This window comes from Betta splendens, chromosome 4 (genome assembly GCF_900634795.4).
Source record: "Betta splendens chromosome 4, fBetSpl5.4, whole genome shotgun sequence".
NCBI lineage: Eukaryota > Metazoa > Chordata > Actinopteri > Anabantiformes > Osphronemidae > Betta > Betta splendens.
Genome location: NC_040884.2, coordinates 4,674,659 through 4,689,470, shown reverse-complemented (window position 1 = coordinate 4,689,470; position 14,812 = coordinate 4,674,659). Strand labels below are relative to the sequence as shown.

Sequence of the window (14,812 nt, the reverse complement as noted above, 5' to 3'; positions counted from 1 at the left end):
TCAGTTATGAGGTGAGCGATACAGGACAAGGCAGCGTCTTTTAACAAGGTTTCTGGTTCTAAACGTTTGAGCATCTTTACATAAACGCTGTGCTGTTAAAGCCGTGGGTGGAGACATGACCCAGCGGTTGTAGGTCTAGACTCCAGAGGGTTCCCATACGAGCAGAGTAGCAACAGCGCAGTCTTTTCTTCACATGGAAAAAAGGGAAACGAGGCTATACCAAAGTTAGGCCTTAAACCCAAATTAGCCTGTACAAGCTTCTGCTTTAAGCTGCAGCACGTCTAACATGAATTGTTCATTACGGTCCGATAAATCATTCAGAAAACTTACGAAATATGGCCTCAGCGAGTGAAATATTGAGTCTACCTTCCTGAGTTACACACCGAGCGTCGACAGGGTCCGAGAGGCGAAGCCAGGTTTGCAGTAAATCAAAGATACAACAAAGGGTTTGGGCTCAACAAGAACCACAATAAGACTCTGCACAATAAATAATGTACGCAAGTCGTGGAAAGTGTGTTGTGTAAATTATGCAAAGGATGGTGCAACAGAATACAAATCACTAGCGAATACAGCTCGATGTAAATGAAGTGACTTAAACAAACTTGTTCCTTGTGCTTCCTGAAACATATAGATTACAACACAAACCCCAAAAAGGTTCATATTACCCCCAGAACAGCTTTGAAAAGTTGATCTGTCAACTTGAACAGAGTGTGAACTGTACACCGGCGTCCCACGATAGCCGGCAACTGAATGACTGATTGAACAAGGTTGACCCAGTGACTCCGAAGCAGCGACTAGGAAAGCCTCAGATTACACATGTGCCAGAGAATGAGGGGTGGAGCGGCGAGGGCTAGAGTTACATCTAAAGCCAGACGCTGGATGAGGAAACCTTCAGATGTCGTCCAAAGCGCTCGGTGTGAGCGCATCGCTGCCCAAGAGGAAAACACGCGCGAGGTGCCTCCCACAGATAATAAATGTGACCCGTGAGACTGAAGTCGGCACTTGGATCGGCAACAATCACTTCGCGGCACCGAGGAGGCGAAAAAATACCAAAGAGACGGAAAGATGACGTGAAGTGGGCTCAGCCGGCACCTGCAGGCTGCAGCTCGGGCCTCGTGTGGCCCACGCGGCTGCGGTCGTTTCCACTGGATGCAGCAGCGTATTCACCAAACGCCGGGCTTCATCAAACTCACGTTAGCTTCGCCCCAAGTGGGATTTTCACAGCTCGTCCGTGTGCAACGCGGGGAACGAGCTGACACGGCTGCGTAAAACAGAAATGACTCATGGAATATGAAAACTACCAGACAAAAAACATTATCTTTGCGAGGATTTAGTTTAGTAAAAGAAAAACAAAAGGGAAACCGAGATGGTAGACGGAAAACGAGCCACGTTCATTATATAAAAGGTACGGAGTCAAAAACAACTGAAAGGAGGAAGGTGAAGGCAAAAAGCAGCAGCCGAGCACAAACTGCAGCTCTGGGACGGATGAATGGTGACACAGGCAGATCCAGGAGGATCAGAGGACGCCCTCAAAGCACACTCCCAGAGGTGGGATGAAGGAGGCTCAGTCTGGAAGCAGAGCAGATGAAGCGCCATTTGGGGCCCGGGGCCCCCCGCCGCCGCGCTCCTGTGTTCAGGGCCTGCGAGCTGCTGGGCCTGTGAAGTGCTAAACCTCCCCTCACACCCTGCGCCGCAGCCTCCTGCCATTTGGTGAGTCAATGCCGCTCCACGAAGACGGACACGGCGAGTTAGCGCTTTCACGTCGCCCGCATGCGCTCACACCCAATTAGGGCTGCGACAAATTATTATTGTCTTTATGGCCCATAAAACGGCGGCGGCTCCACAGCCAGGGTGCATTTCTGTATCGGTGCATAATGTGTGAATTAACAGCTTGACGGTGGGTTACGCAGTTCAAGATAAGGAACGGTTTTACAGAACCTTGAGGTTGTGATCGTTAGAAAAATGAGTTCTTACATCTTCAGCGTCAAAAAGACTCAGTGACGACCACAAAGCCGCTCAGTTGTCACAGAAACGAATCAACTGGGCCTGGAATAAGTTGCAATAGATGAATAATCTGCCAAGCAAGTAAAAGGAAACAGGTTTAAATGGGTTGATTACTGAATATTTTCTAAAGTAAATCATCACATGGCAAAAAGATAAATAGGCGATGAAATGCTGCTAAAGGCGTTGCAGGATTCAAGTGTGACTCCGCTGGAGGAGATAACTGATCACATTGGAGGGGATCTGATGCGTTGGTGGGTTGATTCAGACCTGGTCTACGAGCACCGTGGGTTCAAACGCTGAATTCCTCTAACCCCAACACACATCACAGCTGAGTGAAGCGGGCCGAGGGCATAAATGTGCATAAAGGAGCACAAAATGCATTGAAACGTGGCTTCGGCGCCGATGAGCAGCTCTGCATCAGCCTCCACCTGCACATTTGCCCTCCGCCAACAGACACCGGCTACAAACAATACGGCGAGTAATTAGCGCAACCTTGTATAAAACGTGCGCAATCATACAGACTAAACTGGGAATAATGGGGGCGGAACACGAGCGACCCGCGGCCCCACAGCGCCAGCGCGCTGATGTCCCAGATAAACGCGTCTTCAACTTCAAAGAGCCTGTTGTTGCGGCGCGACGCTGACGAGGCTCCGCTGGCAGCGTCGCGCTGCGGTTCTGTCAAAGTTTCCCCGCGTGATCATCAATTAGTCCGCTTTTTAGGCCTATTTCGGCGCTCCTGTCTGCGCCAGCTCGGGCTCTTTGAACCCGCCGCCGCTCCGAGTGGCGAACACGTCACAAACCCCACGAAGACATCAAAGCAACGCCGCTCTCCGTCGTTTACCTGCATTGTGAAGACTCCCAGCTCCTGCGAGGACAGCTTCTTCATCTGATCGGCCAGGACCTGCGCCTCCTCCAAGATCGAGAACTCCGTTTCAGCCTCGCAGGATCCACAGGACAGCGCCGAGCACATTAAAGCGAGGCTCCACGAGAGCGCCGCCAAGCTCCCGCGGAGCTGGACGTGTTTATCCCGGAAAGTAGCGCGCGTGCTCGGCGTCAAAGCCGCGGATCTCCGCCCGCTCCGCTGCGCCATGACGGCGGCGGGTGTGCGGGTCGGGGGGACGCGGAGTGCGAGCGGGGGACGGCAAAAAAGGGGGAAAACTGCGGGAGAAACTACTTTTACAACTTTGCAGCGTAAAGTGCACGCGCCCGTTCTCTGCGGTCTCCAAAAGGTCCAGAGGCGCAAACCATCGCCGCTCCTTGACGTCCCTCAGCGGGAGAAAACACGCCCGCGCGCAGACGACGGCACCCTTTGCATTTTCGCGGATTGCGTCGTCGGCGCTCCGTCTTCGACCACTCGCTCCAACTCCTGGAAGTCTGGCAAAGTCCGTGTGAGTCGGAGATTCACCACAATGGGGGTGAAAGTGGGAGGCGTGGAAACGCAGGAGTCCCACCGGCGCCTGGAGTTCTGGATCAGTGGATCGGGATTCACGACGCTTTCGACGCTGCTGTGTTAAAAGTGGCCTGTGATGGAAATCACCAGAAACCATCACAGGCTACACCATCATAGCACTGATTTTAATTATTAAAAGCGTATGATAAATTCTGGATTGTTTTTTTTCTTTCAAATACGTTACAATAAAACAATAAACAAAGCAGATACAATGAGTAGTGAGTGACTCCGAGTCCAGATCCAGTCCTAGTTTTCATTTCCGCTGCAGTTTGACTCGGGCCCAGCAGCTTTGAGAAAGAGCAGAGGCTTGTGTGATTTGGGGGCGATTTACCTTTTGATTGCTCGCTGCACAAACAAAAACAAGGAGACACCTGACTTGTTCGGATGCGCGCAGCTTTGAAGCGAACAGCTCTCTAACCCATCCGGCAGCTGACCTCTAATCAGTCTGCTCTCCCTTCAAGTCCTTCTTTGAACGGTCGCTCAGTCTATTTGATTTGCAGCTGCACAGCTGGCATCAGGACATTATTCATCAAGACCTGAAGAAGAAGAGAAGATGAAGGAGAGAAGAAGAAAGTTCATTATCGGTGTAATGTATGGGACTCTACATGCCGACACTTACTACTGTAGTGTAATTAGGACATTGTGTTCATATATGTGTTTCTGGAAACCAGTCAACTCAATGAGAGAGTTTGTGGAGGCATGAGGCTATAATATAATTAGATCATATGAAATGAGGATTTTTCTGTGTCTCAGTCTGTGGAGAGTAAACGTATAATTCGCACACATCCAGACGAGCCCCTTCACATGGTGCATTTACACGGCTTCTGTCATGCTGATGCGTCTGTGCAGAGACGCACACAGATGGAGCGGCATCAAACGCACCTTCTGCACTTTTGCGCCTCATCCAGACCAGAATCGTCTTCCCGGCGTTTCATCCGTCGTCTTCACGAGGGCAAATCGAGTTGTCAAACAGTCGCTAATGAAGCTGCGACGCGCGTATGCGAGTATAATTCCTATGAAAGCCTGTTTTGCCGTCATTATTTTTACTTCTTACTTATGTGTCACTAACTGCAGAGTGGGCAGATGTAAATATATCATTTTAATGCTTGAGTCACTCCGTCAACAATGTTTAGTCATGGTTCTGATCATTGTGAGGTTGGAGCTTCACACGGAGCCAAAATAACTTGACTTCACTTCCAAACGAGGGGATATTTCTGGTGTGTGGCGTTCACAGACCCAAAGAAATCACTTACAGTGTATTTACAGCCCGCCTGTGACACCATCTACTATTTGATGCCACCTGCCCCTTGTTCAACCGACCATCGCATTCTCCACCGAACACAGCTGCAGCGCTCGGTGTGACTGACGCGAGGGCCGGCAGCCTCGTTGACTGCAGAATGCAGCGTGTGTGAGTGCCGACCCGACCCCTGAATGGGTCGTCTGTCTGTGTTTGGCTGCCGACGCCGGCAGATGTTTGCACGGCTGTCAGACGCCTGTAGACACTTACAGAGTCAAGGACGTGTCTTTAAGTGCACGCACCGCACACGTTACCTGTGATGAAAGGGAACGAACCTGGCTGGTGTTGCCTCGCTGTGTTCAACCAGCAAGTGTGCGATGCATTTGCAGATTGTGGTATTGTGTTATTCCAGTGCTATATTTATAATTTCATTTCCTGAACTGCTCACAATATTTGCACAGGAGAAAATAGTTAAAGGCCAAACATTGCAAACATTGGACGAATATGCATGAAGTAACATAATTTGAACCAGGGTAGAAGTCATCATGAAAGCCCAGTTAAGTTAAAACAGTTAACTGGTATTGAGTTTCTCTCCTCAGCCACAGAACCGACCTCATCCAAGCTCTGGTGGCTCACTACACAGACCTAGCACTTATTAAAGTACAATAGGATTTAAGTGACACAATGAAGCTGCATCACAGAGCAGCTTTATCTAGATTAAAAGTAAACGATGAACTTGACTGTGGTTGTAGAGATTGCGCCTCATCAAGAACTGACCTCCAACAAGCCTCAAAGTCACTAAATCGCTGTTTCACTACAGAGATTTTTGGCTCGTGAAAACTGCCATCATTTATAAGTGGTGCCTGCATCAGGTTTACGCCGTAATTGCAGGCAAGACTCCGGCTCAACGTGTTCGCATTGTTTTGTTCTCTTTATCTCTTGGATCATTTTCAGACTGCAGCTCTGCCAAATATGTGTAAAGTGACTAATCCTGACTGGCGCGTCTCTGCGGAGGGAGCGCTGATTCGATTCACACACAGATATTTGGTTGCACAAGGAAGCAGTTAGGGGTCTACATCAGCAGAGGAGGATTTGTTTTTAGAGGATTACACCCATTAGCATTATTTTAATTACAGAGCAGACCCACAGAACCACCTGGCTTAGGAAGATAAAGGAGGAGCGGAGCAAGTGAGGCCGATTAGTCCAGAATTCAGGATTTGTGACTGTAGTAAATGAGGCGTGGGCTGAGGCAGACGGTGCCTTTCACATCTGGCACAGGTGACGACTGTGAGTTTGCAAAGCTCCTAACAGGAAATGAAGTAACAGATGGATTCAAGTCGGCCACGCTGCCACCGGCTTCCTTTGCTGTGTAAATAAAGGCAACGTCACATGCAACCAGCTTCCCACTGCAATAATTGGTAAACACGGGGTCTGACGGTGGCGTGTGGAGGCTTTTATAGCAGCACTCTTCCTGGCGAAGCACAGATCTTACGTAACGTGTGCACAAATAGGAATTGACAGGTGGAGCCGAGCCTTCAGACGCCAGAGGAATCTACCGGAGAAGGCTCTTAGATGAAGTAAGCGGCTGGTGTGGGAAACGCACTCGCACGACGCTTAGTCCATGCAGAAGCGTGAGCTTAACGTCTGCAAACATCTAGAACTGAGCTGATTAGAATTAATAGTCAGGGGTCGACATCACTACAACGTCATGTCTCATCTTATGCTGGTGAAACTCACAACTAACAGAGTGGAACTTTCTTCCAATGACCTGATTACATTTCATTGGTCACTGTGACGGACACCCACAGGTCGGAAAGCGGTGGACGGTGGCTGTTGAACGTACTGTATGTTAGACATCAGCATATTCACATCCTCTGATTAAATCCTGGTTTTCGCAGAACCAAAGAGCAAAGTGGACGTAAACAGAATCCCTTTTCTGTCGGCTCCAGTTAACGTGACATTTTAGTTTGCCCTCATGGTTGTTTACTGCTTTGTGCGTCCTGCAGCTGCAGATCTGTGTCTCATCACTCGCCTTGCGTAGACTCGTGGACTAAAACCTCTCAAATGAGCGGAGTCTGAGCACTAGGAGATTAACAGCTCCGGTCACTGATGAAAATCAACCGGATTCACTAATCACGGCCAAATGAGTGACGAGCGGCACGCGCTCGCACGACACTGGTTATGATCCAATGCACCAGTGTTCTCGCCACAGCTCTGTGCCATGTCTTCCTTCCCAGCTGGTCCTGGGTCAGCCTCAAACCAGTCAGAGGAAACGCTCCGACTCCAGATGCTCCTCATACTTCTCCTCTCTCTGGACAACCACATCATCATCATCATCGTTAATCAAAATCATCATTCATCAATGAAAATAAAACCCTGGTTCAGTGACTTAGAATAAAACCAACCTTGAAAGACAGTAAACACCCAGTAATCAGTACAATAGGTTCATTGAAGGAAACAAGCTTCTCAGTTGCACAACACATCAGTTACATGTGCTGATATAAAGTACGGACGGATCCCGACTGATTGACCTGATTATCTCTCTTGACCACAGCTCCATGTGGTAAAAACACAAATCATTTTAGACGTAAACAACCTCCCGGTTCCCAGATGACGTGAACTCACTGGCACTCGCACAACGTGAGCTTCAGAGTCTCTGGGCGTCCATCCATCTGCAGAGAGGAACCGCTCCAGGGACGAGGCCGCCTTAATGCGTGACAGAAGGAGACGTCGGAGAGCTGAGCCGGGTCACGAAGGCTCACGCTGCTCAGAGGTGAGACGCAGACGCACGCACAGCTGGATCTGTGTCCCACACCCACGTTACATCAGTCAATTACATGATTAAATATTCATAGTCATAGTTTCACTAACAACCACTTTAGTGATAGTTGGTTTGAAGCAACATTGCTGTTATTACTTGGACACAGACACTTTGCTCTTGTTCTTCTATGATAAAAAATAAAAGAGCAACAAATACCAACAAAGGAGCAAATAGACAGACTGTGAAAGGGATCAGACTACAACTGGGATTTAAACCTCGCTCCGCAGTGATGACACGTCACACGGACAGGGAACAAACCCAAACATCGATCCCGACAAACACCAAGAGGCAACTCTCGCCCCTGCGGACGAGACCAAGCCCCGCTTTTCATGCAGGAAAACTAGATTTTAATTAGCAGCGCCCATCTGCACACATCAATACTCTCAGCTGGATACGGAGATACGAATATTCATATAATAGAAGTAGAAGAAGCAGAAAGTGAGGGCGAGTTGGTCTCACTGCTGCTGCCATCAATTTTTATGAACGCATTTTCTGCATGTATGTGTGTCTGGGCAGGGCGGTGGGGTTGGAGCTTTAAAGCAGGCACCATGCAGTTACCATGGCAACGGGAGTCTTTGAAGTTTTTCTGCCCCCCTTTTACAGCTGGATGTAACAACCAGATCTCCTCTGTTCTCCCCCACCCCATCCCTCCATCCCCCTCCCCGCGCTCCCTCCGCTACATCGAAATGTTTTTTTTTTTACTTGCTTTGAAGACTTAAGCCGATTCCAAGTCAAACCCAAAGCTATTTCTGGCTCTATTCAAGACTGGGCCGTGGCTTTGTGCAGCGTCGTGTTTGACACGTGTGCATTCGCGAAGAGAAAACACATAATGTGACTTGTAGGAAAAATATCTATGGGAAAACCAGTGCAAATGCATGCAGGTATAGAAGGACGTGTGTGCACAACCAACACGAACCACAAACGCTGTGATTCCAAAGCCGTCTGCTGGTCTGGACTGATAATGACAAGTGCTGTTTCATGTGTTTGCCTAAGTGAATTTGTGCACAGTGACTGTGTGTTGCATGCAAGTACAGACACAGACCTTGAAAATACAGAAATCAAACGAGAAGGAGGGGAGAGAGGGGGTGGAGGGGGGGATGAGAAGATAAAAGACAGGAGGAAAGGATGAGTGGAGGCTGGAAGGAAGGAGCGATGCAGCGTGACATGTTGTGTCATCATGTTTGCTGCTCTGTGCGTCTCGCGCAGGTGAAGATGAAATATTAATCAGAACACGCACCTCTCGCCCCAAACTCCCCGCGTGGATCAGTGCTCTTTAAAGTCCTGTCAGCGCTGAACTAGTAAACAGGCGCTAATGTACCTGAAGCCGGGGCTTTGGGAAATTAAAGGAGAATCTGTTCAAGAAGCAGCAACATTTGTATTATGAGTTTTTATCATTTAAAATGATTAATTCAATATTTTGGAAAGCGGGTGCACGGTGGTGCAGAGGGTTCGAATCCCGGGGCGGCCCGGGGGCCTTTCTGTGTGCAGTTTGCATGTTCTCCATGGGTTTGTGTGGGTTCTCTCCGGGTTCTCCGGCTTCCTCCCACGTTCCAAAGACGTGCATTAGGTTCATTGGTCAGATTACTGCACCTGGAGACTGGCTTTAAATTCACTGTGGTATCTAGCTTCATAGAAAAGCATTAGTCCTAGTTTTTTTATGTCTCAGAGGTGAAGTAAATGTAAAGTGCACACGGAGCAGAGAACAGCACTGCTCCTTCACTGCAAAGACATCCATTCACACGTTTATCTCCAGGAAACGGCAGAATGAGCGTAATCACGCATCTGATCTCAACAGAGATTCTGCACAGTCGAGTTGAAAGAGACCTTCGAGCCTAATGTGCACGACACACTCGCCGCCTTTAATCCAAATCGGGACTTTTCCACAAAGGCTGCACTGTTGCGTCGGCCGCGGCGTAAGAGGGGAGATAAAGGAAGGAGCAGGGGTCTGTATGAAAGCCTGCTGCACAAAGCAGGAGCCTCAAACCATTTATCCTCTTCATTTCCTCAAATGAAGGACTTGTATTGATGCAGAATTCCACCCGAGTTGCCCTTTGACAAACATCCATCCATCTATTACCTTCTTCCTGTATGTGCATGTAGAGATTCACACTTACACCCATGGGCAGGAGTCACCAATTAGTCTAATGTGTGTCTTTACGAGGACCCACCCAGCAGCAGAGAGGACGAAGAGCAAACAGGAAGGAACCTGAAAGCAATGAATCCTGGGCTGGAACGTCTCTTTGAAGGCACCAGTGCATTCCATGACAAGGACCCGTTATACGGAGTCTGTACAATTACTGCCTCTTTAACCAGCGCGACGGCTGTCATTGTCCACACGCCACATGAAGCCGCATGGGTGGCCTGAAACGTCTTTAAAGCAAAGAACAAAATGCAAACAATTATGGCTTTTGAGAAGCTGTAAACAGAACATTTCAAACTCTCGCTTCACAAACGGCTTATGAATAAGTAATGATCCATTATTCACAGAACACAGCCAGCAAAGAGGCACAAACTGCTACATGCTAATTTGCACAAGTGAAAGATAAACATCATTTAAGACAAGTGCATGAAACTGAAACGAAGATCATAGTTAAATATTTATTAAAAATACAATATAAAAACAAAACTACGGCCACAGGAGGAAGGTTATAACAGCTGGACTCACGAGACTGAAGAAACAAACCTGGATGTGGTCAAGAGTGAGAGGCTTCAAACGGTTTGAAGATGATGTCACATCTGTCCCTGAAGCGTCCTGTTTGGAAGGAGGCGGTTACGAACGCTCCCCAACAAGCTGAGCTTTGATGTCGACACCCAGAAGAACTGCTCACGCAGCGGCACCTCAAAGCAGACGGGCTGGAACTGGATGCTGAGTCATCGCATCTGTCATGACTCAGCGCCCAGGTGACCTCACCTAGAGGCCCGAGCGGCAACTGGTGGGTAAATAGTGTTGAGTGTCTTTGTTCTGAAGCTATGATATAAACATGTTAATGGAAACGTGTTCTCAGAACGGGGTTCGAGCGATGAAAAAATGCTTTTCTTCATCCAAGTGTTTGTACTTTTCTGAAGTAACCTGAGAACTGTGGAGAAACTGGCCTGATGCCATCTTAAAACAAGAGAGAAGAACAGAGACGTGTGCATCGGATCTGCAAATAATTAAAGGCGTTTATTTATGTTTCTCTCCATCCACGGATTTGGTGTCTTAGAGGGTGGAGAACCAAAGAACTGGGACTAACTGGCTCATTCACTGGTTTCACTGGGACCCACAATCCCCGGGGCCCCGGTGCTCGTACCCGGGTTCTGGCTGACCTCCGCCCGCTGCCTTAGGCCAGGGGGGTCTGAGGACTGAGAGGAGCCAGACTATGGGTTTTGCTGGAAAGGAGTTGAAGTGGGGGGCGGTGGAGAGAGGGGGGGGGGGGGTAATGAGTGGCAGGCCTTGCCCTTGGAGCCCCACCACCGATGCACACACATGGAAAGCATTAGGGCTCCATTCCAACACAGAGACGGAGAGATTATTAGATAGAGAGACTGAGTGGAGGGGGGGCAGACGAAGGGGGCGGGAGCGAGGGGGAGGGGGGGGGGGGGGTAATGTAAGGGGAGAAGGAATCTACTGTCTACGCTGCCTGCAGACGACTGAAGCACATGTGTGACACATAGTGTGCGGGAGAAACTCGTTCTACCTGCAGACGCCGAACAGATGCGTCGGCCTGAAGCATTCAAGCGTGAGCACGAAATCACATCACAGTAAAAAGGTAAACGTCTGCGATGCATTCAGTGCCTTTTTGTGAAAGGAAACTTTATATTGCACTGCTGTGCGATGACATTGGCTGATGTTAGCTTCTGGAAGCTCTTGTTCCAAATGTCCCCGTTTTCTCATTTATCGTATAGTATGAAGCTGGCGTCAGCCTCACCTTTAAGGAGCCACAACATAATTGTGTTTTATTCAGGAGGAGCGATCGTCCCGTCGAGGTTTTTCAGCTACGACAACGCAGCCGTTACCACTGACTGGAATGATGACGTCCCAGCGCTCATATCAAATATCTGCTGACCTCAGAGCAGTGAGTGGAGACGAGGAATGCGGCTCCGTCCTCTCTTCCTTCAGACGCCGTGGGTTCTGAGCGTCTGTGCTGCGTGGATCAAAGCAACGCAGAAGGAAAACCTGGGCAGGTGCAACCAGTGTCTACTGCGTCCATAGACTTACTGTTGTTTCCATAGGAGGCATTTACATGATTCAGAGATAAGCGCACGCAGCGCACGCCCCGTCTCAGTTCTCCTACGGCCCCTGGGGAAATTAGAGCAGCCACAGTTAGTTCACTTGACGGAGTTCAAAGGCTCCACTTCGCTTCCTCCCTCCAAGGTCGGGACGTGGCAGCGCCGACAGCGGAGGTCAAGCGCTTGTCAGCTCCTCAACAAAAACAGCTCGTGTTCCCCAACAATCGGGGGCTTGTTGGAGGCTTCCAGCGCTGCCGGGGCAGATAGGATGGTGAAACTGACCCCCCCCCCACACACACACACACCACCACCCCCCGCTGTGCTGCTGAAGCCGTCTTCTGCTTCGTATCAGGAAACGGGACGCTTTGTGAGCGTTGTGCTGGTTGGGTTTGGACCCCCCCCCACCAGAACCAGCTGTACAGATCCAGACCCCCCCCCACCCGGCCACCAACGTCTGTGACCTCGTGTCCTCTGCCCAGTATCTGATGAAATGTTACCAGTTAATGGGCATTTGTGGCATGAGATCTTCTCATTACACCCAGTTAGCGCCGCCGCTCGGCTCCGTCCTCTGCCCACAGCTCGCGTCTCTCCTCCACTTCTTCTCTACTGGTTCAGATCAAACCAGATGTACTCTACTGGCATCTCCTCCTCACGTGCACGCTCATCCTCTGCTGTCACAGCATCACGGCTCATCACGGCCTGAACCCAGAGCGCGTCCTCAGGGTTCGTCTGTGACGGGTGGAGATTCAGCGCCTTCAGCCACCACTGCGCTCAGCGTTCAGACTCTGTAACATGAATGTAACAGCCATGGAACGTAGCTCCCTCTGGCTTCCTGGATGTCACAGACTAGGACTGTTTCTTCTCTCTCTCTCCTTTGACCTCGTTTTAGCCTCCTCATCTTCACATGCACTCTCTATCTTTTTCCAAGGCCGGGCGGAGGTATCTAGGTTTCTGAGCACCTCTGATGGAGAAGTCCTGGGAGCTTCTCCACAGCTGCTTGTTCAAAGTGCTCTAAATCTGCAGACAATGTCTTCCTCTCTCACCTGTAAACACAGACTCACACTGAGGAGGTGGAAGTGTGCAGAAACATGAGTAAAATGTCAAAATGGCCACAACTTGTAAAGACTAAGAGTCTCTACAAGCACTGGAATCATTTTTCCATATTTGGCCCCGATTTTGCTGGGGTGATATTATTTCCAGCTGTTTCAAGCTGGTAACGACACTGACCCCACAGCCACGTAGCACCACCGCGTGGGAGGAAAGGAAGGAGAGCGTCCCCAGAAGCGCGGATTTGATGCCGCCTAGTGGATTCACGTGATCTTTACAACAAAACTAGAAAACGGCGTTTGGCTGAAAAACCGGTGAGTGCGGGGTTAAAACAAAGAACAACATTTAATACATGATTTTGCAATACAAAACATCTGTGCAAAAATATTCAAACAAAATATAAAGACAAGGCCTTTCTTGGTCAAAGGGATCAGCATGTAAACCTTCTGTCATGGGTACAACCGGTCCTGACATGGACATGATTGGGTTGTCATTTGGAAAACTGATTAGAATAATACAGAAAAGGCACAGTTGTGTTTTTTGGCCAAATACAAAAATACCTAGACTTGATTCGCAGAACATTCACAGTCTTGTGTACAAGTGGTTTTTGCAAGTATTCGTACACACAAGTCTTTTACATGCTGGAGGTCACGTGTACAAATCCAGACGTTTAGGTAGCTCCATCTGTTTCAGAGGGAAAGAAATCACAGAAATAAAAACGGCAATAAAATAGAATTACAAAAATGATGGGACAATTAACTTAAAACTATTTCAATCATCTTGGAGAACAAATCAGTTCTAAAGCAAGCGTCTCTCCCTTCATATAACTCACAACAAACACTCTGATCGTATCCGTCTTGAATAAATTATTTCAGGTTAAAGGAGAAATATAGTTGAGTGGAAACCTGATGAATGGCATTTTGAGTTTGAATCAATGAATATGAATAGTTTACTTTTATTGGGCAGTTTTAGGCCAAAGGACGAAGCAACCAGAGTTTAGTTTTAGTCTACATTCCACCAACGTCTGCCCAAAAACGGACCATTTTAAATTCACTACAGCCGTAACCCAAAGTACTGATATAACCATCTACAGCAACTGTTCTGTTTCTACCACCCTGCTTGGTGCACATTAATCCCTCTATGTCTTGATTAGTGTATTTTTTGTACAATATAATTCACAAAAAAGTGATTGGAGGACTTAGACAAGCATTGTGAATAAAAGTCCTTCAAAATTCAAACACTGTAAAAAAAAAACTCCCATGAAAATGAAAACGCTGCATAAAATCCCCACTGTTGAGGCTTAAACGATGACAGTGGAACCGGGCGATTGTCCTGAGCTGTGGGGCTTCGAAATCACTCATGATGCTCTCAAGTCCGGCGGCGATGCAAAGAACCCAGAAACGCTGAGCCTGCGCTTTAGAGTCCAGAGGGAAGTTGTGTGTTCGGTGCCGGTCTTCACGATAACGTCCACCTCAGGCCTCGTTTGTTTCCTTCTCCTTCTCGCTGGTTCTCTCGGCTCACACATGTTTTCCATCGATCTGAAGGCACCAAGTACAAATCCAGTGTCTCCTTCACGTCCTGGAGGAAGTCCACTGACACACAATTGTCTCTCACACTAAAGTGTTTTGCTCCATAATAAAATGTCTTTTGAATATATATCTTTGTGTTTCATTCATTCGGGACGTATGTACCGTATTTACACAGCGGTTAAAATAATAACACAACATTCTCAAACCATGATAGTAAGTACACTTGCTTTAAGGACTAAGGCGTTAAAGAGTCAAACAGCTGTTTATATAGGTGTTTCTCACACACTGGCCTGTTGCCGTGGGCGCCCATGCATGAGACTGAGCCTCTGGTCTGTGGGTCCCGGCCCGGACGCGTGCGAGCATCCGCCCCCTACAGGTCCGCGGTGATCACCGAGTCGTGGTACATGAGGACGTCGGCGTCGGCGAGCAGCGCCGCCGTCTGCGACGCGTGGTCCAGCTGCCCCACCCCCTTCTGGGAGACCTGTCCGTACACCTGCACCAGCGCGCCGCCGCCC

At 48.8% G+C, this 14,812-nt stretch overlaps 2 protein-coding genes across 4 annotated transcripts in view; both read right to left on the bottom strand.

The window, feature by feature from the left end:
• Window positions 1-3,404, bottom strand: part of cachd1 (cache domain containing 1) — a 44,533-nt gene extending 41,129 nt beyond the window's left edge. Inside the window, exon 1 of the mRNA XM_029146123.3 lies at window positions 2,846-3,404. Within this exon, the coding sequence (XP_029001956.1) occupies window positions 2,846-3,094 (249 nt within the window). The 5' untranslated portion in view covers window positions 3,095-3,404. The remainder of the gene's footprint in view (window positions 1-2,845) is intronic.
• A 10,068-nt stretch (window positions 3,405-13,472) lies between these two features.
• The window catches only part of ror1 (receptor tyrosine kinase-like orphan receptor 1), a 74,421-nt gene continuing 73,081 nt past the window's right edge, over window positions 13,473-14,812 (bottom strand). For all 3 annotated transcript variants that reach the window (XM_029146729.2, XM_029146731.2, XM_029146732.2), the window contains one exon: window positions 13,473-14,812. This exon is cut by the window's right edge and continues 549 nt beyond it. In XM_029146729.2, the coding sequence (XP_029002562.1) occupies window positions 14,668-14,812 (145 nt within the window). In that variant the 3' untranslated portion in view covers window positions 13,473-14,667.